At 39.8% G+C, this 23,308-nt stretch overlaps 1 protein-coding gene across 2 annotated transcripts in view; it reads right to left on the bottom strand.

Annotated features, from left to right (window-relative positions):
* Window positions 1-22,954, bottom strand: part of CHSY3 (chondroitin sulfate synthase 3) — a 236,492-nt gene extending 213,538 nt beyond the window's left edge. Inside the window, exons 1-3 of one of the 2 annotated variants that reach the window (XM_032476645.1) lie at window positions 22,900-22,954; window positions 21,359-22,450; window positions 18,534-18,817 (exon numbers count right to left, since the gene is read on the bottom strand). In XM_032476645.1, the coding sequence (XP_032332536.1) occupies window positions 18,534-18,817; window positions 21,359-22,166 (1,092 nt within the window). In that variant the 5' untranslated portion in view covers window positions 22,167-22,450; window positions 22,900-22,954. Of the gene's footprint in view, window positions 1-18,533; window positions 18,818-21,358; window positions 22,731-22,899 lie in introns of those variants that run through there. The other variant, XM_006184100.3, reaches the window with a different exon arrangement.
* Between the last annotated feature and the right edge of the window lie 354 nt (window positions 22,955-23,308).

Raw genomic sequence — 23,308 nt, 5'->3', positions numbered from 1 at the left:
TCTTGCGAGAATTTCCAGCCTGCCAGCCTTCCTTGTAGATTTTGGACTTGCCAGCCCCCAAATCGTGAGAACCAATTCCTTAACGTCTCCAGATGGATAGATAGGCAGGCAGGCAGGCAAGACAGACATCCTACTAGTTCTGTTTCTCTAGAGAACACTAATTCATACACTAGGTTAGATTTATCAACACGTACTTCCAAGCTCCTTCTCCTTCTCTTTCTTCTGACTCTGGAAGCTACACATATTTCATTGACCTACCTTTCTTGCAGTCACAGATGGCTACGTGACATAATTCTAACCAGCAATACGCAGGCAGAAGTCTATGGGGAGGATTTCCATCCTGAAAAAAGGACTAAACTCATGCTAGGAGAAAGTCTTTCCCATTCCTGTCTGGAACTAGGATGAGATTCTTACCAGGGCCTGAAATCTTTGAGCATGAGAACAGAGCCAACACTCGAAGCAAAAGAAGAGCAAGAAGACAGTAAAAGCACGGGACTATGATGCATCATTTAGGACCCACTTAGTCATGGCCTGCTCACCTACACATCTGGAAAACTGAAAGACAAAAGCCAGCATAGCCAAGTTTCTTGTTTTCTTTAGTTAAACACATGATTATCTGACACAGTAACTTGTAAAATGACTTTCATATATATACCCAAGTATTTATAGCATTAAACTGGTACACATTTGTTTTCTTATGAAAAGTAAAAGTTTAGTGAAAAGTACTTTTTAAAACTAAAAATATTAAAAGCCCAGGTATAATTTATTAAGCACCTAATGATTTCCTTAATTAAAATTTGAGACGATAAGTGAGTATTCTCTTTCCAAAGGCCTCATTTACAGCTATGCTAGAAGAAATCAGCTGATACCCACAAAACAAGACTAAGTCAGTTTGCCCATAGGTACAAAGAGTGGTAGAACATCATTAATAAATAAGAATAAAGCTGAAATTTCAGGCTAGATGTATTTTTCACAAATATACATGTTTTAGATTGTTTGCAAAGCTGCACAAAATAAAAGCTGTTTCCAGTGGATTTTTGAAAATGAAAACTTTTTTTTTTTTGCCAGTTAGTAGGATATATGAGCCTAAAAAACGTTACAGGCAGGTTGTAATAAGATCATGGAGGCTGGGACAGAGGCAATTTTAAGTGAAATGGACTGGAAAGACTGAGGCACAGTGAACCAGATTTTGAATACAGCTGTTTTCAAAGAGTACACTAAGATGACCTAGTGGCCTAAGGGTTCCTGGAATTCCAAGACCTTAATTTAACTGGGAGGCTATAAGAAATTCTCAATTCCTGATGGTAAAAGGACTGTCATTCACACTTTTCAGGGTCCATCTGTCATCCCTTGTCTGTAGTCTTGGCACAGCTTTCTGTCAACAGTTCGTTTCTGAGGAAGACACTGACAAAGCTTTACATGGGTAGGTCCCCGGTGCCCTCTTTTGCTGCTGTGACCCAGGCGAGGCCAGCTGGACCACCAGGCCCTCAGGGCATCATGCACAGCACAGGTGGGCTCATCCCTTCTCTATGTGTGAAGAACTGACCTACCTACTCTTCAAGGTTAAAATCAACTTCTCCATGGAAACCTTCCTGCCAGCACTTCAGAGCTCCCAGTGATGTCTCCTCTTAAACAGGTACAGTGTTTGTCCACGTATAACTCATCAATTCCAGGCTCACTTCCACACTATGAACATTCTCGTGGAGCTATTCCTCTTTCCAGCAGCACTCTCAGCTCTTCAAGAGAAGAACAATGCATGGAATCTTACACTTGGTAAGTGCTTCGAATACACTCGTTCTGATATGGTCTAATATCCTGATATTTCTACTGTATAACTTTACATTTCATCTAACGCTAAGAAGGAGCTATATCTTACTAAAGCTGTTATCTGAAGCACCGCCTTTATTTTCATGTTCTATCTGTAGCTAAGCATACAGTTGGCATCCAACACAAGCCAGTGTACTCTGATAATCTCATAAAGATGGTAGCGACCCCACTTACCTGTAGGGATTTTCCCAAGAATTTATTAACAATATTAACAATATAAGTCCATGTAAAAGTCACCCCAGAAACTAATAATTATGAAACATTCATATGAAAAATCTCTGAAATGATAAAAGTTTCTAGAGTGTTAGCTCTTTTTGAAAAAACATACTTAACTATTCCTGATAAATTTCCTGTGTGTGTTTCCCTGAGAAGTAAATGAGAAACCTTCATTCTAACATAAACCAATTATCACAACAAGAAATACTCTCAAGATAAAAGGAGGTCTCAGAACACATCCCAACAATTGAAATTCTGGTGTGATGCATATGCCCATGTGCACTTTGTTCTTAAATAGGCCAGCTAAAACCAATTTAGATAAAACTGACAGCCTACATTTTTATTCTTGCCTTGGGGTAGAGGAAAATACACAATTTTCTGTTTCCACTGAAAATGAAAACATTATTGTTAGTTATTTTCCCTGTAAACCTAAGTGCTAAGGACTGGAGGGGCTGTAACAGTTTTGGTCCCTTTCATCCACTCTGCACAGACGTCTTCTGGGAAGATTAAGAGACTCTTGATCTCTAACACGTAACCACGTCTAGTGGAGAGAGCACTAAAATTGACGGCAGCACCTCTCCATTCTGGGTCTTTACTGTCTGACCTTTGTGGCCCACCTCTTTGCTTTCCAATTTCCTCCTACTGAATATACTTGAACTTGTCTATTCCAATCTAACATCATAGTTTTAAAATAAAAATGAAATGTCATTCTTTGAATCCTTAGGCAGAACGTCAATGTAACATTTCGAGAAGAACATGGTCTTTGGAATCAAATAAACCAGAGTTCAAAGCTAGACTCTGACAGCTCTCTAGCTGTGTGAACTTCAGCCAGTTACTAAACTGCTCTGAGCCTGTCGCCCGCTTCTAGCATAAAGCAAAGGAAACACTATCCCACTTACAGCCCAGTATAGTGCTTGGTATACAACTAATGATCAATAGTTTACTTTTATAGCTATATATAAACATAAGTCAACTTGATGCTTATTTAGATTATAGACTATTGTTTATGAAATACTAGACATTTCAAACATTTCCTGGCATATTTATTTATAACTAGAGAGAATAGAAATTAACAGAACCATACCAAGCTTCAGATCAACACTGGATGAGGCTGTCTACCCTGCTTTTTAAACTGCAGTAAGTTCTCGTTCTGGCTTCCATTTTCTCCACAAGATATCTACCTTAACTGTTAAAATGATGCAGACTCATCCAACTTTACTTCAATAGTAAGTACAGCATTCAAAGGGAACAAATCTGATCAAAATAGCTCCATACAACGAGGCCAGCATTCTCAACCAATTTTAAAAATAAAAGAAAATCTATTTGATCCAGATCTAGATTAATCTGGCCAAGCCACATGAATTCTACTCTACAGAAAAAATATGGCCAATAGGCTAATAAAAAGTATTTTCACAATTTTCTAATATTCCACAATCTGTGACTAATAAATGTATACAAATTGGCCACAAGAATCAGATGCCACTAACATCACTCTTGATTCACCTTACCTAAGAAGTGTGGAGGTTGGCTGGAAAACTTGATACCCCAAAACACATGCATATAAACTGAAATTTTAAACTAGTATGGTGAAACAGAAAAACCAAAAAAAGGAATTCACCACTCAAAACCCTAAAATTGTTTTTTCACATACTGTTTTCAACCACAAATCTCCCTCTGGACAAAGAATAAGATGAAAGAAAGGGCTCTTTGAAAAATAAAAGCACAAATGCTCTACGTAATTAGGAACTGTCAGTATTAGTACTTACATACTTGACACCAAACTGGTAACTGCTATACAATTACACCTGGAAGGTCATGGAACAGATCCTCCACTATTTTCAGACACGTTTTACAACTGTCAGATCTGGTAAAATCAATTTTACTCATTATCAACTGTTTCCAAGCAGTTCTCCACATGATGTACCGGACGCAATGTAACTCTGGTCTAATTCAAATGAGACTTAAATCCTATGAGACTTGGATATTTTGAGCGTGTTTGTTAGGTCTAAATTCGCATCTATGAACACAAAAATTACTTCATGTGACCCTTTGTTAAAATTGTCAAAGCTGAAATAAGTTGTCACATTTTCTCTCTTAATCTGGCAATTTAGTTTAACAAGAAAAATGTAATCACATTTGTAGTGTGTCCAGAATATTAGGTCACTGTAGATGTATTTGTTAGCTAAGGATTCATTTTAAAAATGGACCGAGGGAAAATAAAACCTGATCGACAACACCATTTGAACACTGTGAGCACTAGAAAACAAAGAAACATTAGGAATATCAAGGACAGAAAATTAAAATTTAGTTAAGATTAAGAAAACTAGAGCTTAGGTAAGAAAAAAAGACAGAAAAATAAAATTTATTTAAATTAGCACCTTATAGGACCTCATGAAAATGCCTACATTTACAGGGTTTGCTTCAAGAATTTTGTTTTATTATAGAAGTGTCATAATTATATTATAATAATTATGTGTTTCAATTAATACAATACCATTCATTACATTGCTTAGGTTTCAATTTATGGTATGCTGTTAAACGCTCTTTTAATGAAAGAACAAATCAATTTTAATGGACTTGAAATTATTTTTACAATTGATTAAGTGCTGTATAATCTGTATGTAGAATTTACTTGATTGAATATATAAATATTTTGGTAATGCATGTGTAACAAATGTGTATAATCGCAAAAGTAATAATCAATATTACGTTTATAACCAATAAAAATAAACATTCACAAATGCTACTTTAAAATACATTATCAGAAGAGAAAATACTGATTAACAAAGGTTATTTGATGATGGTGGGTCTTTCCAAAGTCAGGAGACAGTCTTGCTGGAATCTGATGGACCACAGTTTCATAAATCTTTAGGAATATTTAATAAAAAAGGGAAACCAAGACATGATATAGATCAAATATAAAAAATACAGAATTTTAAACCATAGGGTAAAGATATGAATCTCAATATAAGCAATTATATGGGGACAATGGATTTATATGCTATGAAATTAATCTAAAATTATCCTGCTCTAAATCTATTTGTAGCAGAAGCTCCCACAATGCAATTAATTAAGATACAAAACAGAGCTGTATGTTCGTAAATCCAAAACTCTAGTTTCACAAAGGAAGACATGCATCTTAAGAATTCTGGAACACTCAACTGAGGTTTCAGACAGAAACCTTATAAAATGATTCTATATTAAAGAATAACCTCCAGGTATTACAAATAATGTCATGTAAATATGCAATTATCAACTAAATTTTCAAGGGAAATATAAAGACAAAATTCTATAATAAAACAAAATTCTTGAAGCAAACCATATAAATGTAGGCATTTTCATGAGGTCCTAAAAGGCAATAACTGAAATAAATTTTATTTTTCTGTCCTTTTTCCTTATCTAAGTTCGAGTTTTCTTAATCTTAACTAAATTACCAACTAAATTTTCAAGGAAAATATAAAGAACTTTGATCCACTGCCGAATAATACTGTGTAATAACATTCCACGCTCTATGCTTTAATGACCCAAAATGTGTCTTGTAATCCTATGGCAAAAATCTCCAAAAATAACATACTATATTGCATACAAGGTCTGGTAAATCATACAATAAATGGAAGCCCAAAGTTATAACTTAACATTTATTATGCTTTAAGCTCATTATCCACTTACTGGCCATTAAGCAATAAAGCACCCTGTGACTCCCTATTATTAAATCTGTCTTCACAAGCTCATTAATAAATGTTTTAGTTATATAGACATTATAGACATATATATACTTATATTAAGTATAATATATATAATTGATATGTACATAATTAATATGTAACATAAGATGCTAACTAAAATTTATTTTTACTTATATTAAATATATAGATACTTAATAATATCAATAAATATTAAATGTGTTTTTAATATTACAATTTGCATGAAGATACCTTTCAGATCACACTATACATACCTAAAAAAATTATCATGATTTTTGTTGCTCAAATACACATAACTTTTTTAGAATATGAAAAAAGGAACATGAAGTTCCAAATAATTCATACCACTCAGCTCTTTAAAATCCTTTTTTAAGCCTTCTCATTGTCCTATGAAGCCTCTCTTCTGCCATCTGGCTCTGGACTATTTGGAACATTATTCTCATACCACTTTCTTCCTGTATGTTTCTACTTCAACCACATTGGCCTCCTGTCAGTTCCATACATACCTCAGGACCTTTGCACTAGCTACTTCCTTACCCTAGATATTTAACACTTCCCAGGTTCATTCTAATGCTTGGCCTCTGGACTCAAATGTAACCTCTTCCCAGAAATGTTCCTTGGTAAATTTATCTAAACTAGCCTCCATATTTATTCTTTCCATCATCATCCTGCTCATTTATTTTCAGGATTTGTGATCGTCTATTTGTTTACTTTTTTATTGTCTACCTCCTTCTATAAGACCATAGATTCCACACAGAGAACCTACCTGTCCCAGCATTCATCAGAGTATCTGATACACAAGAAGCATTCAATAAATGAATGAAACATACTTTTGAAAGCTAATAATTTGGAGAGTCTGTCACTTTAAAAAAATTAGCAGTCTAGAAAATTAGCATATGCAAATTTGTTATGCAGCGGATTTTCCTTTTGTTCTCACATAAGTGCATGCAACTTCTCTTAAAATGATTCAACTGCCTTGAAATATGAGGCATTAAAATCAAAAAGAATGAGGATTTTTTTCATTTTATGAGAATGAGATAATTTAATGGGAAGGAGGTACTGATATAAGAACAGCTCCAAGAAATACAGATTACTGAAAAAGCAACACTCAGACCAATGTGTATAATACGCTGCAAAAATCTTTGTTTTGTTGTGACAAACAAAAATTGAGGAGTGGAGGGAATACAGTATGTGTGTGTGTGTGTATATATTTAGTCCCTCATGTAAGAGAAACTGTGGAAGAAAGAGTGGACAGTTTATAGGAGGAAGGTGACTCCAGGGAGATGGAAGACAGAACTTGGAAGATTTTTCACTGTATGTATTTCTATGTTTTTAGTTTTTTGAGCCATTTCATAATATTACTGGTTCAAACCACTGAATACAAATTAAATTTTAAATAATTTTAAAATAAACTACTAATCTTGATACACTAAATTTTAAACTAAACTCTTTCATCCTACGACTGTGATATGATTTTTCCTTTGTAATTTTAAACAATAACTGCTTCACCTACGAGAAAAGCCTGCTTTAAAAAAAAAGGCATTTATGCCATCTAATAATGCAATGGACCAACACCTTTGCCTGTATAACCTGGGAAAGTTGTTCAAACTATGTGGGCCTCACTTTTCTAGTAATTACAAAGGGCTGGAAAGCCATGTATATGTGACCCCATCTCCTACCCCTTTTCCTCTCTGATCTCATATTTTACTAGTCTCCCAGCCCCTTCTCAACTCTGATTTCTCTTCCCTTCTGGCTAGTTTTTGACCTGCCAAGTACGACTCCCTGGAGACTTGTCCACCGACTGTTTCGGGCTGCAAAGCTTCTCCCTCAGATACCTGCACAGCTCAAACACCATCTTCTCAGTAAGGCCCACCAAACCACCCTACTGACAACTGCACACCCATTGCCCTGCATCCTTCTGCCTCTTCCCTGCTTATTTATCATCTTTTCCCTCTAGAAAATAAGTCGAGGACCTCTGCCTGTTTTTTCCTTCTTAGTGACTGCTATAACTCCAGCACCTGGAAAAGTGCCTGGAGTAGTCGATGCTCAGTAAGCATTTGCTGAATAAATGAATGATGAATGAAACTCAATGTGTCCGAAACAGAACTCATTTCTCCTCTGCCCACACCTCAGATACACCAATCGCCAAAACCTAGTCTTCTCCCATTACTCCCTAGCTCTAGGAATAGCACTATCCCGAGTCCAAAACCTAAGTGTCGCCTTAAACTTTTCCCCATTCCATCCCTGCATCTAATCAATCACCTACTTTGATCAACTTTCACTCCGCACTAGCTTTCAACTTCATCTCCTCACCTCCACCTCCACTTTAACTCTTTCATGAAGAGTCTTCTCATGAAGACTTGGTCTAGGGCAAGACCCTCCTGTCTTGTGCGACCATCCCTCGGCACAAGGGCCTCCATCCGCCCTTCTGTGCTCCAGCTGCTAAGATGTTAAGCTGATCATAGTGACCTATGAAGAATTCTTCAAAGCTCCCCATTATCTACGGAACTGATTTTTCACTCTGACTGCTCATTAGAGTCACCCAGAAAGATTTTTAACGTACTATTCATGGGCCTCTTAATAACTGGAACTAAACCAATCACATCACCCCCAGTAATTCTAAGAGTCACTGATCTACAAAGGGATGCTCTAAGCCTTTGAAGACGACACAGAACGCCTTTCATAATCAAGTTCTAACAAGACCTTCTGAGCCTCACTTCTCCTGCCGTCAGATATGCTTGAACCAAACATACTATTCGCTATCATGGTATTCTTCCGCCTCTGCCTTCCCATGTGCCGCTACTCAGCCGGCAACACTGCTGTGCATGACTGCCAGTCTGGAGGAAGCCCCGCATCCTCCTGTTCTCCTCAGGGGCTTATTCCCTACACTCCTGCACAGCCTGCACTTTCCTCCATTACAGCAGCCACAGCAGTGGATGTGGAAATATCTGCGAACAACTGGTTAAAATCACAGTTACTCACAAAGGGGAAGCCCAATACTATATGTTACCTCTTAAATGTGGAATCTAAAAAATACAACGAATGAGCATAACAAAACAGAAACAGACTCATAGAGAACAAACTAGTGGTTACCAGTGGGGAGAGAGAGGAGGGAGAGGCAAGACAGGGGTAGGGGACTAGGAGGTACAAACCACTATGCTTAAAATAAATGAGGTACAAGAATATACTGTACAACACAGGGACTACAACCAATATTTTATAATAACTTTAAATGAAGCATAATCTATAAAAATACTTGAAGCACTGTGTTACATACCTGAAACTAATATAATATTGTAAATCAACGATACTTCAATAATAAAGAAGAAATCAAAGTAACTGATTCAAGTTTTAAATAAGTTAGTTTTCACACTCAAATGGACCACTGATTCCTTTTTTCACTTTTGGGCAATAAGTCAGTATTAAAGCTAACAAGTCAATGAAAACGTTCCACCTGTATTTTATAAAGTCTATGACTACACAGCACTCAAGTGAAATAAATAAAAACAGGGACAACACCTGAAGCCTTGCATGGGTAAACTACGTTTTTCTAAGAATGCTTTAAAATCCACCTTGAATTTTTCTTTAAAAAAAAAAAAAAGAGTACCATGTGAACCGTATGAAAACACGTCATTGTGAGCGATGGCTTTATATTCACTGTCTTTAAAACCACTGACCAACTCTTTGGAACAGATGAGTTAACCGATGTTAAAAAAAAAAAAAAAAAAAGCAGAAGTGCTGATTACTTTCTTAGGAGTTTTTCCCAAAAGGAAAACAAAACCAGAAGTAATTTTTAAGGAATAGTTAAGAATGGACTGAATATTTGAAAATAGAAAATTAACTCATACAATGGTCTACACCCTAGGCCACACTAGGATCACTTGGGAGGTTTTAACCACCACCCACGCTACAGGCCTCACCTGGAAAAGATTCTGCTATCACGGGCCAGGGATGTGTTCCAGCAGCGGAGTTTTCTCCAAGTCCCCCAGGGCATTCCACTGTGCAGGCAGGGGGTCCAGAAGCACTACATCAGCACCGTCCCAACTACAGCAAAGGCCATCTTTCAAAAGGCAACGGCAATAAACGCTTTCCAACCAATGTTACTTCTTTCCCATAAGGGGAAAAAAGAATATAAACACTGTAAACTGGAAACTATTGAAAACAGTTAATACTAATACAGGAATTAGTATATGTCAAGTATTATTCCGAGGACTTCTAAAACACTGACCGTTTTATTCCTTACAATGGCTCTGTAAAGGGGGCCCTATTTTATGCCATTCTGCTTCGGCACATAGCCAACAGGTTACGCAAGGCTTAACGCTGCCATGTATTATCCTGAGCGCTGCTACATACACTGAAATTTGATCTTCACAACAGTTCTGTGAGGTAAGTACTGTTATTATTTCCACTCGATTGATGAGGGAACTAAGGCAGCGAGAAGTTAAATAACTCGTCTAAGGCCACACAGCTAGTGACTGGAGGAGCTGGGATGTGAAGCCAGGTCGTCTAGCTCCAGACTTAATTAAAAAACCAACATCCTAGTGGTCTGTGCCGTACAGCAGGCACAAAAGACATTACTAGGCAATACAAGTGCTACACATGTCTTTATTTTTCTCCTCTTCAGGAGGCAGTAACTCAAGAGAGGAAGATGCTCGCTTACACAAACTGAAATAAGAATCGTTTAATCCCAGTGCCGAGACAGGTACCACCGCTGGACCTAACAGGAGCTTTCATAACCTAGAAGGATAAAGACTGAGAAGGATGATAGAGACACGAAACCCGACTCAATCAGACGTGAAAGCAGAGAACGGTTAGCAGCCTGACTCCTCCTCCCCGGAGCTCCATGAGGACAAGGTCTGTGTGTTCACTGCTGATAGAAAGTGGCCAATAAATACACTTAAGCAAATGAACTCAGCTGACTCTGTAAGAAGTGACATGACTGAATTCTAAGGCAGAATATGTTCAGTTAATTTTAACACAATATGTTTTCATAGTTTAAGATACTCACAAATATTAAATATTCTTATTTCATATAAAATATTATTTCTGTATAACAGGACATTAGATTATTAAAATGTTGGTCTTTCAATATTTTAGTTCGTGTATGCAAATTTATGTTAGGATTAACTTTATATTTCTATAACACATTTAACAAATATACAATCACTTGTATAACATATAATAATTAGATAATAAATACTATTGAAATAATCATTGAATTTATGAAAAAGAGACATTTCTAATAATCAGCTCAACAGCTAGGTAACCACGCTGCTAACCCCAGGCCGAGCTGTTAGGAATTCTCTTGGGCCCGACTCTGGGCTCCTCAGGTGAGGCGATCGTTTGGTCCTTGATCTGGTCTGATTGCACCATTTGCAGCTGGTGTCTCTACCCTCTTCCTGATGAGCAAAACACAGTCACAGATCTTCCCTTAACCAAGGACACACGAGCTGCACTCTGGGTTCTCACCAAGGAACATGAATAACTCAAATTTCCTGTTGGCCTACCGAATATAAAACATTTGAGTGAGGAGTGATACCCATGGAGGGCTCTCTAAAAAGGATTCTGAAATTCAAAGTAAAATCAAGCAAGTTACCAATGATGTACTTGATCACCACTGCATTGTCTCCAAGGAGAGTGCCTCCAGCAGAACTGCTCTCCTGTGTTACGATCCTGGTTTATATTGAGGGAATTGATAAGAAACATCCAAGTGAATCCTGCTATCCTACTTATCAGAGAAGTGGTGCTGAGCATGTGGTCAGTCAGAGCCCATGTCCGGCCCGTGGGGAAGACTGCCCTCAGGCCTCAGCATCACTGCAAGTCAGGGCTCTCTTTAATGTCAGGAAACAAGGAGCTCAACATGTATTTTCACGTTCTTTTTTTCTTATTTTTCTATACATTTTCCTTTTTCCCTTTTCTCATCAAATTTTATTTTGTCATATGTTAATTTTATTAATACACGTATTTCTTTAAACCATCAATTTTTAAAGTACTGGTACTCTGTAAAGAAAGATACAGCTCTACAGTAAAAATGAATGAAATTGAAAGGGATAATGAAAAGTTCAGATACCACTAACTGTGAAGAATGAGGGACACGGCTTTCCAAATTATAAATGGTGAATAAGGATTTTAAGGTCTCAAAAAAAAAATTAAGAAATCTATTTCATTCACTAGTTGGTTCCAAAACAATGCCTGTTGAATTTAAAATGTATGTTTGTGTATATATATATATATATATATATATATATATATATAGAGAGAGAGAGAGAGAGAGAGAGAGAGAGAGAGAGAGAGAGAGAGACAGAATGAATTTTAATTCAGTTAATTTAGAAACTTGTAATGTGCTTATTACATCCAACACCTCTGCAAGACTGAGTAACGTTAAATGTATGTCACATCACAAACTGATTTGCTTGTGGTTAAGCCTTAATTAGACTACTGTTTAATTGTCAGGACAGTAAATGAGAACATTCCAATTCTGAGGAAATGCAACCCCTCCATTTTTCAGTGTACAGGTTTTCCTAACTGTTCAATAATATCAAATAATTACTTATATATATAACTTAAACACTGATTTTTTGTTTTAATGATGTTTATGTTTAGCTAAAAAACCTTATTAAAATTATGCCTTTGTGTAAAGGAGAAACATGCCACAGTCAAGATAAAATGCAGTATAGTTACATGATAGAATACATGTCTTTGTATGCTGAGCACTAATTCACTAGGTAGAAAAGAGGCTGAACAAATGTTTCTCAAAACATAGCTTTTTGGAAACTAAGGGAAAGACAATGGAAGTAGAAAACTGACCTGGAATGTTTTTACAAAATTAGAATATTTACCATCGATTAAAGAGGAAGAGGATTCAAAGTTTCGAAACTAATATGAGTGTTTGTTATCATGGAGCTTATTTCCAATAGTGTGGAGCTATCTTCCAAACAACGTTTTTCACAACTGTTGGAAATCATCTTCTTGGAAAGCACACACTGCCACAATGCAGGTGGTGAGACATCAGTTAAATGAAAATGAACTAGCTAAGACTACAAAATATGGAAAAACTGTATCAAGCTTCTCCTTCCACTCAAAATGCAGTTTTATTTTGTACAATGAAAAAAACAGTGCGGCAGAGAAGAAATTTCGTAAAATCAATGCATGACGATTTCATATGACAAGTGGAATGGGGGTGGGAAGAGTAGGTGTGAACAGCTTACTGCTCATAGTTGAGTTAAAAACCAAAAACGACTGAATCAGAACCAAGAAAAGATTATCGAAAGACTGAATTTTAGATAAAAATCCCAGACTTATACTTTCCCCTAGATATTAATGTACTTTGGAGGCATACACCATGTTCATGATACAGTAAAATTAGCATTACAGACAAGGGAAGCTCACAAGCAATAGAAGGAAGCTAAGAAGGATGTGTAACAGCCCTAGAAGACTGGCACGGGTATTTTAACCTTAATGGTTAAGTTATGAAGAACTTACCTGTAGTTAAATTTCTTATGGTGTAGCTTTCTGGTATTACAAGCCCAGGGAAACACTTCTGGAACATATATTTTTGTGAAATAATGGAATTTTCTAGGGTGTCTATAGCTTTGAGGGGGCCAAGATTAGACATAAGACATTCCAGTGTGAAATTAACTCTTTAAGGAATCTAATAAAAGTCCGTTTAGTCATAAGAAATGATTTTTTAAACCCAAGAGAAATATTTCTAGCAACATGGAGCTCTATTTTCTTTGAAACAACATTTAATTAGTAGAAATAAAGATATATATTCTTTGGCTCCATTTAACTGCACACATTAAAAAGATAAATACACACTATTCTGAAAATGACACTCCCATAGATGAAATGCAAAACTCCCTCAAAGGGAGAAGAAGAATCATTGAAATTAAGTTATTTTAATGCTTTAATATAAGTGATCTTACTAAAACAAAACCCAGAAAAACAAACTTCCAATTCGGCTAAGACAGACGCTGGAAATGAATCGTATAAATAATTTTTTAACAGTGAGGACTTTCCAGTTATTTACTAAAAACATACCTATAACAAAGAACATGTAACTATATTATACAACATACAATTCTAAACAGCTACATTTGAAAAAATGGATTCTTCTGTAAACTATTTAAAATACACACCTCCTTCTCGCTAGAAAATGACTCCATTTTCTAGAGAGTATTTTAATGAAATCTGAACACGGGGATTATCTGGTTCCAAACGTCAACACTCTATGCCCAGCTGGGCCAGGCAGTTAAAGTAAACGTGCAAGGGGCACCTCGCGCACAACAACAGGACACGAAGGGACTAAAGACGGCCTGCCATGGCGACAGCATCAAAAAACAAACCAAAAAACCTTTAAATACTCTGTGTGCCAAACTGTTTAAGAGCCATATGCAGCCTCCCAAGCAGCCAGATTGCAGCTCCAATAACTAGAAAACCAGTAGCCAAGAGAGAGTGCAATCGAAAATGTAAACCAAGCCAACAGTAGATGCCAATAAATCCTAACACGCAGAGTGAAGAGCACAGAATGATTCTTCACGAACACGCTTCAGTTAGTCATCTATCCTTATACAATTTGAGCTATATATAAGTTTAAGAATAAACCACAGAGTCTAGGGATTATGAACATGTGCCTTATGTCCTTGAAAACTAGGTGTTTCTACCTCCAGGTGGGAAAGGGAGAATCTCAGTTCTGACTCTCCGATGGTCTCAGGCACAGAGAAAACCAGTCTGTCGTGGCCCACCAGCAACCAAAGGCCTCTTTATTAGGAGGCAGTCAAGCCATTCCCAGGCCCCTATGTGTGATCTCCTGGAACATCAAGGCTGACCTGTCACGAGCACTTTAAGCAGTGTATATCAAAATGCATTTGCAGTTTATTTATCATTAAAGACAGAAGTCAAAAAGCGAAAGTAGACAGAGATGACAGGGGAGGAAACAAAGCAAGAGGCCAACCAGCAAGACATACTTCCCCAGACCACCAGGACCTTATCGTGCATAAGAACCGAAGCTGTGCATCACTTCCTGAAACACCTGGCAGGGGTTCCAGCAGGCCCTGACCAGTTCCTGGGTGGTCCTATGAACTAACTGTAGAATGAGATACTACTGACTTCCTTTCCTACGGAACATTCCAGAGAGCCTCAGAAAAGGGGGCTATGTTCTGGCGACTAGTCTAGAAATCGACACAGTCATTTTTTACTATAGATAAGACTCTGATCTCTTTGGGATTCCTTAAATACTTATATTAAATACTCACTTGTTAAATAATATTTCCACAGTCTCCTTAAGATCATTTATTTAATATTATGTTCAAAAACTGAAGCAAATATTTGCAGTGAGTGTTCTAAACAGGTGTCCATGTTTTATAATGTTTACTGATACTGGATTCCTCCTAGTTTAAAAGACTGAAACATATTGGTTTCTTGTTCTTTGCCAAAAATACAAAAAAAAAAACCCTTAAACTTGGATCCTTCAAAGGAAAAAAACTGAGTTCATTTTCAGTTTGACTATTTGATATAGATGAATCACTCGGTACTACTAATAATTAAATGAATAAAATCAATGAATCCATGTTATATGTAATATAGTACATGGTCTATTCAGCATTATGACAAAAATAGCTAATATCTATTGATAATTTACTATGTGCCAGATATTATATTAAGAGCTTTACACGGATCATTTCAACATTTCACTTAATCTTCTCCAAAATCTATGAGGTGGACACCATTATAACTTTCACTTTCAACTGAATTAAACAAGGCTCAGAGAAGTAATTTTAAAAAGACAATGAAACTAGTAAGTGGTAGACTGGTAACTCAAACCAAAATTCAAGTTTATTTCTCTCTCTTGCTCCAATTTATGCCTAACTGTATAAAGAACACAGAGAAAGCAGACTTCAATTCAGCAGTAAAGCAGAGTACCAGAAGAATACTAGGTTTTAAAAATACATTATCTATAGTCAAAAAAAGCTATAAGCTACCCAATCCATAATTTTACCTTTTTTCAATACTCTTCCTACAAGATCTGCAAACCTGTTTATCATTTTTAAAAGATAACATTCTATCATGAATCTTTCATTTATTCAAACTCAGAAGTCATGGACACATTACTTTAACAGTGCTCTTAACTCCACAAGAACTTTTACTAGGAGGAAAAAACAAACAAAACCCTGAAATCCATGGAAAGTATAACGAGGTAAATTCAAAATTTTAAGAAAATTCTGTTGCAGATGGTTCCTTTGAAAGAAATAGGGAAACAAAATTACTGACCAATTTCAGTTAATTCTATGACCAGGTATGAAGTCTCACCTTTACTGAGGATGTCATCCCAGAGTGGAATGGATTAATTTTTCCATAAAATGTCAACAATAGCATAGCTGGACATCATTTCAAGTAACCTAAAATCCAAACTGGAAAGCCCTTGTTTGGCTGTGCCCCAACCCACCTACTCAGGTGTCTAAGGAATCATAGAACACATACTAATGTTAAAAAGCTTAGATGATAAATGTTAAATTATTAATTAATATTAATTATTAAATTTTAATTAAATTATTAAATATTAATTAATATTAATTATTAAATTATTAATAGATGCTGTTTAATATATTCCTTGGTAATGAAAATTCCCATTATTCCTTTGAATAAGACTTTGAAACTTTATATTAGGATTAAATCAATGCCACCTCTAAAATAAATACTGTTTAAATAGCTTCTTTAAAGAATGAAATTCCAAAACAAAGTAAATTCTATGCAATGGCTAGCAAAACATAAAGTCAACACTTCGAAACAGTATTCTTTTAGGACATAATATTTTCTATTGCTAGGAAAAAGCATAAAAATGATATTTTTCATACAGATTTTGAAGTCAGTGATGACAAGTGTCAATCTAAAATTCAAATGCATTTTGAAAAGTTAATGTAAATATGGTGATCATGCAGTTATATCCTACAAGACTTGGAGTCCTCTTGGTTTGTCTCCTTTTATGGCAGTTAATGAAAAGATCTAAGATTCCACTTATTCTAATAGAGAGGATGCATATCTGTGATAAATCCCCTTCACTTTAACCAGAAGAAACATCTATACCATAAATAAAATGTTAAGCAATTCTTGAGCATGTAGGTCACCTGGGCATATTTCACTCTCTCGGATCATGAATGGGTGGGCTGCTATGTGAAGGTTACACGTTCATAACATAATCAATGAAAACTTGAAAGGAGGGACATGAAACGAAAGATTTGTTAAAACTTTCTATGTGATGTTAAAGTAATAAAGTATCAAATAAAATATAATAATTTCCCATCTTTTTAAAAAATATGGATTTTTTCCTCATCCATGCAGAGTAAATGTCTGCAAAATAATATTTTCATGTAAACAACATCAACTTTGTTTTCCATATTGTGTTTATTTTTTGCCTTCCAATTAGTTTCACCTTAAATGGAGAGACAAATCTTTTTCACTGAGTTTACTCTACATTACCTATTTTTAAACTATAATACCCTTGCAAAAATTATTATTTTAAAGGTAGTTGTAAGTTGTTTTTTTAAAAAAATTACTATTTCTATCAATAAAAGGAATGAGGTATGTAATAATTTTAAATTTGCATAGTACATAATCCAAATAACTGCTATCATTAATGTTTACTTTCTGTAATAAATGTAAGAAATAGTTCCCCATAGTGTATATACCATGAGGCATAAAAAAGAAAACAAAATTAATGAAAGTGAGATTACACCTCCAAAAGAAAAATGAATAGGACTGTGTAATCTTGAGGTGTAATGACTTCACAGGCAACATATTTTCATAAAATGTTTCTTCCACACTAAGGGAATATGAAAACTTTGGAAAGGTAAGTAAATGAGTTAAGCTATAATTTACATAGGTGTGCACTGGGTAGTTAAAATATATTCAAATCTAACACTTGAAAACCAAACTATACTAAAAACTGCAATACACTACTTAGTGTTGAGTCAACTTTTACTAAGATTGTCTTTCAGGAAAACTATTTTAAATAAAACTGCGTTTCATTTCAAAACCAATTTCTGAAGGAAAAAAACCACTCATTTCATAAAACTAATTGCTAAAATAAAACAAGAGTTCATAACTCAGATTATTTAAATAATGGTTGCTGTTCAGAAAATGGAATAAGGGCAGACACTAAAAAAAAAAAATTAGGGAATCAGTCATAATTAAAGCAGTTACTTAGTATCTTCAGAACTCCTGTTTTTCCACAAAATCATTCCCTTTAAAATTTTGTGAATAAATCTATGTGATATAACATTAAGTTAAATTTTCCTATGCTTTAAAAAAAAAAAAAGAATGTTCAATTTCCACAGGAGAATCTTACAAGAAACATCAGAGTTGGACTACTTGAATACAAAGAGATGGGATTACATACCTAATCAAAATAACAAAAACAATGAAGTACCAAATGCTAAAAGCCACAGCCTAAGAGAAGAGAATGAGCCCTCTTGTTAGAGACAGGAAATGGATATACATGTATACAAACACCAAGCAAATAAGGGGAAAGTAGCATCTTTCAGAGATGAGACTTTATGTATAGAGGCCGCTGCTTGAAGTTAAGGGACATGCCAATAAGAAAGCCTCAGACACACCTTAGCTCTAATAAGAAAGGTATCTCCCACAATCACCCTAGTGTCCATCACTGACTGCTGCTATCATTTTCAAGAAAATTCAAAGATGCAGAGAGAATAAACAGGATCACTGCCCAACTGTAAATTGTCACCCACCTGTAATACGTGAACAGTTTCATCACAGCTCAAGTCTTACCTCATAAGACCACACACACTGAGTCCCACCAAAACGGCGAACACATCTTCCTACTTCCACGTCCTCATGCGTGGTGTACATTTCTCGGAGGCATTCGCCAATATGCGGTACCATCCTCCTGAGAACCTCGCGACTGAAGATCATGCCAGGTCCTCCCATGCAGAAGTTCTCCCCAGGCTCCAGTCCCAGCTTGCCCAGTTCTTCAATATTTCCCAGGCCAGTCTGGCCCAGGTAGAGGGGCTTGCTGCTATTCAGTGATCTGAGAAACTCTTCCAGCTTATCACCTACAAAGACAAAGGCAATAATCACTCCTTTTCCTAATTTCATAATCATTTATAACACACAAAGGAAAAAACTTCCAATATTGTGCATAAACTCCCCACAGGTCGTTTGCAACTGAAGAGATGAAAAACCTCTCTGAATATTCTTTTATTTAAAAAAAGACTAATTTACAGGTATTAATTAAATCACAATAAACCTTTCTCAACCTTTAAGTCAACGAAAAACCTCAATAAGTCTAACAATCATCAGATTTTTTAAAAAGGTGAAATAATGATAAAGAGAATAAAGACAGGTTTCTTAGGATGTGTAAAGTAGTGGTAAAATTCCCAGAAATACAATATTAAATATTAATCTTTGGCATTGGTTGGGAGACCATTGCTATCCAATAATTATTTTTCCTGGTAATTGATTTAGTTTAGTCTTTTGTCCTTAACTAAAGTCATATAAAACCCAAAAGGTGTGTATATGTGTGTGTGTGTGTGTGTGTATATATATATATACATACACATACATATACATGTACACACATATATATAGGGAGAGAGAGACAGAGGGAGGGGGAATATCAAACTAATCTTGCACTGTAACACTTTAGAACTTTGGAAAGCACACTTTTAGAAAAAATAACATTTGTTAAAATGTAAATAATGTAATTGGGTCCTATTTTGTACGTTCATCAGGAAAAACAATTTAAAAATAATGACCTGTAGCTAAAACAGTTCAAAAGCATTTGGTAGCCTACAGAGTGATACACTGGAATAAGTAGTCACCTTCCTTACTTCCCAGTCAGCATCTTTACTATCATTTTTGATGAGCACAGCATCTGCAGTCATATCTTGATCTTATGCCACGCCCCTTGGATCTCAATGAGTTTCAGCTATTATTGGGTTCTTAATACAAAACGCATTTCATTCTTAACAGAAATGGAAAGAATATGAACATTTCAGTATTCTGAAGGAGAATCTTTCAGAGTATTAAAAGATATGACAGAAGTGGGTGCTGTTAATGCATTTTAGAAATTGTCTACAAAGTGTGACAAACTTCGGCCAGGAAACCTTCATGACTCTAATGAGACACAGAAGACTTGGGGACTGTATGATAGTGGATCTATCACTTACAGACATCTACCTAGTTACCTATCTACGTATTAAGACAGTGCATTCACCAGGAATGCAATCATTTCTTTATTTTTGTATCCAATTATCCAATTCTTTATTTTCATATCTATTAATATTTCCTGTGCCAGCCAGCCATAAGGATTTCGCTGCTCCCAACTCAAACCCAAGAAATCTCTAACTACCTCTACACTCAGTCCCTGGGTCAAAATGTGATAGATTTGGTGGGGGGAGTATTTATTTGTTTGTTTTTCCTTCACTATGCAGAAGATACTACGAGAATCAGGAGAAAGCAATGAGGCTACAAGGAGAGTGGCATAAACTAAGGAAGGGCTGCCCCCCTGTGACCACGAAGCTAAGAAATGTGGGAAGCACAGGGAGCCCTCCCTCAATACAACCCTGCCACTTTCCTTGCCTCTCTCCCAGAAGAGAGCAGGACTGTAAAGCTTTACTCATGCTCTAAGGAACCTTCCTCCGCCGAGTTTATAATTCTCTGGCCAAAGCTACTCACACGCAGGATGAAGGACAGCGCCTCTTTTAAAACTGACAAAGTTTTCTCGTGCTGGGGCTGCGCGCGGTTTTTGGAAGGACTTCCAGCTTCTGCTGCCTACGCCGCAATCACCAAAATGGACTGGAAACAATCCATACTAGTGTGTGCTAGCACAGCTTGGAGCTTCCGGTGCCCGGGAAATTCGCGGGCGCTGTCCCCTCCTTCCCTACAACCAATTGCTATCAATACACCCATCCCCTCGGGGTTTTACTGAGCTGTGGCGGGGGGTTAGGGACGGTGTGATGCCGCACTGTGGTGGCTGGAAGGAGCTGCGCGTTGGAGCGGTGGGGGTGGTCAAGGACTCCCAGTGAGTGGCGGGTCGTGCGAAAGGGAAGGAAACGCACAGCGATGATGATTCCTCGGTCTCACTGGGACCGAAACTGCGCTAGATCCAGTTAAAACAAAAGGGTAAGGGAATAAATCAAGATTACGGGTCTCCAGACTGGCTCTCGCGGGTATCCCAACCCTCCCTTTCTTTACCGAGGACACGCCCCTCTGGACCGATAAGGGAAACTACCACCACCCGGGGCTTTCACAGCAGGGTGGAGTGGGAAAAGCCTCAGGTTTAACCCTAAGGTCCCTTTTCTCATCCTTCCTACCAGGTAAAGGGTAGGAGCAAGCGATGAGCGGAAACGGGAACAGCAAGATAGAGGGAGGCGAAAAAAGCCAGGCAGGTGTGAGGAGGGTCCAGACCGCAGAAGAGGAGGAGGGGCGGACTAGGAATGGTGGGCGGACGCGAGCGGTGGGGGCGACGGGCTGGGGGCTGCAGGAGCCCGGAGCACGTGCTGGCAGAGAAGCAGAGAGGGGCTGGGCAGGGACTGGGGCTCATCGCTGAGAAAGGAGTCGGGGAGGCGGGACAGCCGGCGCTGGGAGGTCACCTTTAATGTAGACATCGTCGTCGGCGCGCATGAACCACTCATACTTGTCCAGGTAGTGGTCGTGCATGTACTTGATCATCATGAAGGACTTTTTCTGGGGAGGGTAGGAGTCGTCCACCCCAGGTAGCGCGATGACAGGCAGGGGTGGCGGGGGCTGGCCAAGCCCGGCGTTGGGGGGCTGCTGGCTGGAAAAGAACTCCACGCGGCCGGGGATGAAGCGCGCCCAGGTCCGCTGCGCCGCCAGCGCGCGGCTGCCCAGGTACTTCTGCGCGGTCATCACCCCCACGTATAGAAAATCCCGGGGTCGGGAGCTCGGGGCGGCGGCACCTCCGTCCCCGCTGCCGTTGTGGCTACTCCCCGGCCGGCCACCTCTCCGCTGCCCAGCCGCGCCCCCGTCCTCCTCCTCGGGTTCCCCTTCGGTCCCCGGGGCTCCGGGGAGCCCCGTCGCGCCTTCGGGCTCGCGTCCTCGCCGCCGCTGCTGCAGCGGAGGTGGTTGCTGCCAGGGGCTGCTCCGAAAACTGGTTACTCCGGGCGCTGCTTCAGGCAGCTGTGGCCCCTGGAGCTCCTGGCGCGCGGGGGGCGGCGACTGCTTCGGCCACGGCCGGGCATGAGGCTGGGGGAGCGGCTGCTGCGCGCCGGCGCCGGGGCCAGCGGCCGAGCGGCCGTAGTAGGAGCAGAGGCTGGAGCCGCGTCTCTTCCTCTCGCTCAGCTCGGCCACTCTGGGGGCGATGAGCCAGGACGCCGCGGTGAAGCCCAGCACCAGCCCCAATGCCACGCTCATCCACGGGCGGCGGGAGCGCACGGCCATCGCGGCTGCCCCGGGCGCGGACGCTGGCTGACTGGCTGCGGCGCGGCGCGCAGGGTCTCCCGGCTCACACCCGCCCCTCCTCCGCCTCAACGCCCCCAGCCCCGGCCGCTGCCCGCCGCCGAGGCGCCGACGCGGGCTCGGGGTCGGAGCGCTCCGGACGCCTAGCCCGCTGCGCGCTGCAGCTGCCGGCCGCGCTCCCCGCTCCGCTCTGGGTCGGGGCTCCGAACGAGGGTCGGGAGTGAAACTTCTCCCGGCGGTGGTGGCGGCGGCGGCAGCGAGAGGAGCTGCAGGAGGAGGAGGAGGTGGAGCGGCGGCGGAGGCAACGCGTCCGCTCCTAGGCTGCCACCCTGTCACTGGCGCGCCTGGTCCCTCCCTCCTCCCTCCCGAGCCCCCGCCCTCGCTCCCCCCGCCGCCGAGCTCCGGACTGGCCCGGAGGAGGAGCCACGAGCACCACCGCTGCCAGCCTGAGGGAAGCGCGGGCCGCGGTATTTCCCCGTTACCCGCCCTTGGACGCCCCCCGTCCGCGCCTCGGTCCAGAGCCGGCCTCCTCTCCGGAAGGAAACGATCCCTGTCGGGCCGCCTCCGGCTTCCAGCGCCGACGCCCCCTCGTCCCTCCTCCCCCGGCCCTCGCTCTCCGTCCCATTTCCCGTCCCGTCCCGCCCCTCCGCCAGCCTCGCTACACCCGCGTCTGGGGGCTCCTCTGCCCTCCTCCCGGCGCGTCGGCTCCACTGACCTCATCGGCGGAGCTCGGGTTCCAGAGCCCCCGGCGAGCGCCCGCTTCTCCCTCCCGGCTCGCCTCCCCCGGCCCACAGCCCGTTACGTCCCGACGTGACCCTTCCCCATTCTGCCCCGCCCAGGCCCGCCCAGGCTCCTCTCCGCGCTTTCCGTCCTTTTCGCGTTTCTCTCGGGGTGCTATTCCGCGTCCCCTCTCTCCACTCCTTGTTCCGCTCACTGCTCAGGAAACTGTCTCCGCCCAGTCTTCCCAACTCCCCGGTCCCTACCTGCATCCTTCACCACTACTCCCCAATCGTACACAGAAGCAGCACTGTCACTCGGTGTCTCTCCTAAGAAAATCTAAGAGGGATCAGAAATACCTCGCCTGAAAGGCTAGGGGAGGTCACGGTGAGTGGGGGCTCAATCCC

Source organism: Camelus ferus, chromosome 3 (genome assembly GCF_009834535.1).
Source record: "Camelus ferus isolate YT-003-E chromosome 3, BCGSAC_Cfer_1.0, whole genome shotgun sequence".
In the NCBI taxonomy this organism is placed as follows: Eukaryota; Metazoa; Chordata; class Mammalia; order Artiodactyla; family Camelidae; genus Camelus; species Camelus ferus.
The sequence above is the reverse complement of the archived record's forward strand: the minus strand, read 5'-3'. Positions and strand labels throughout refer to the sequence as shown.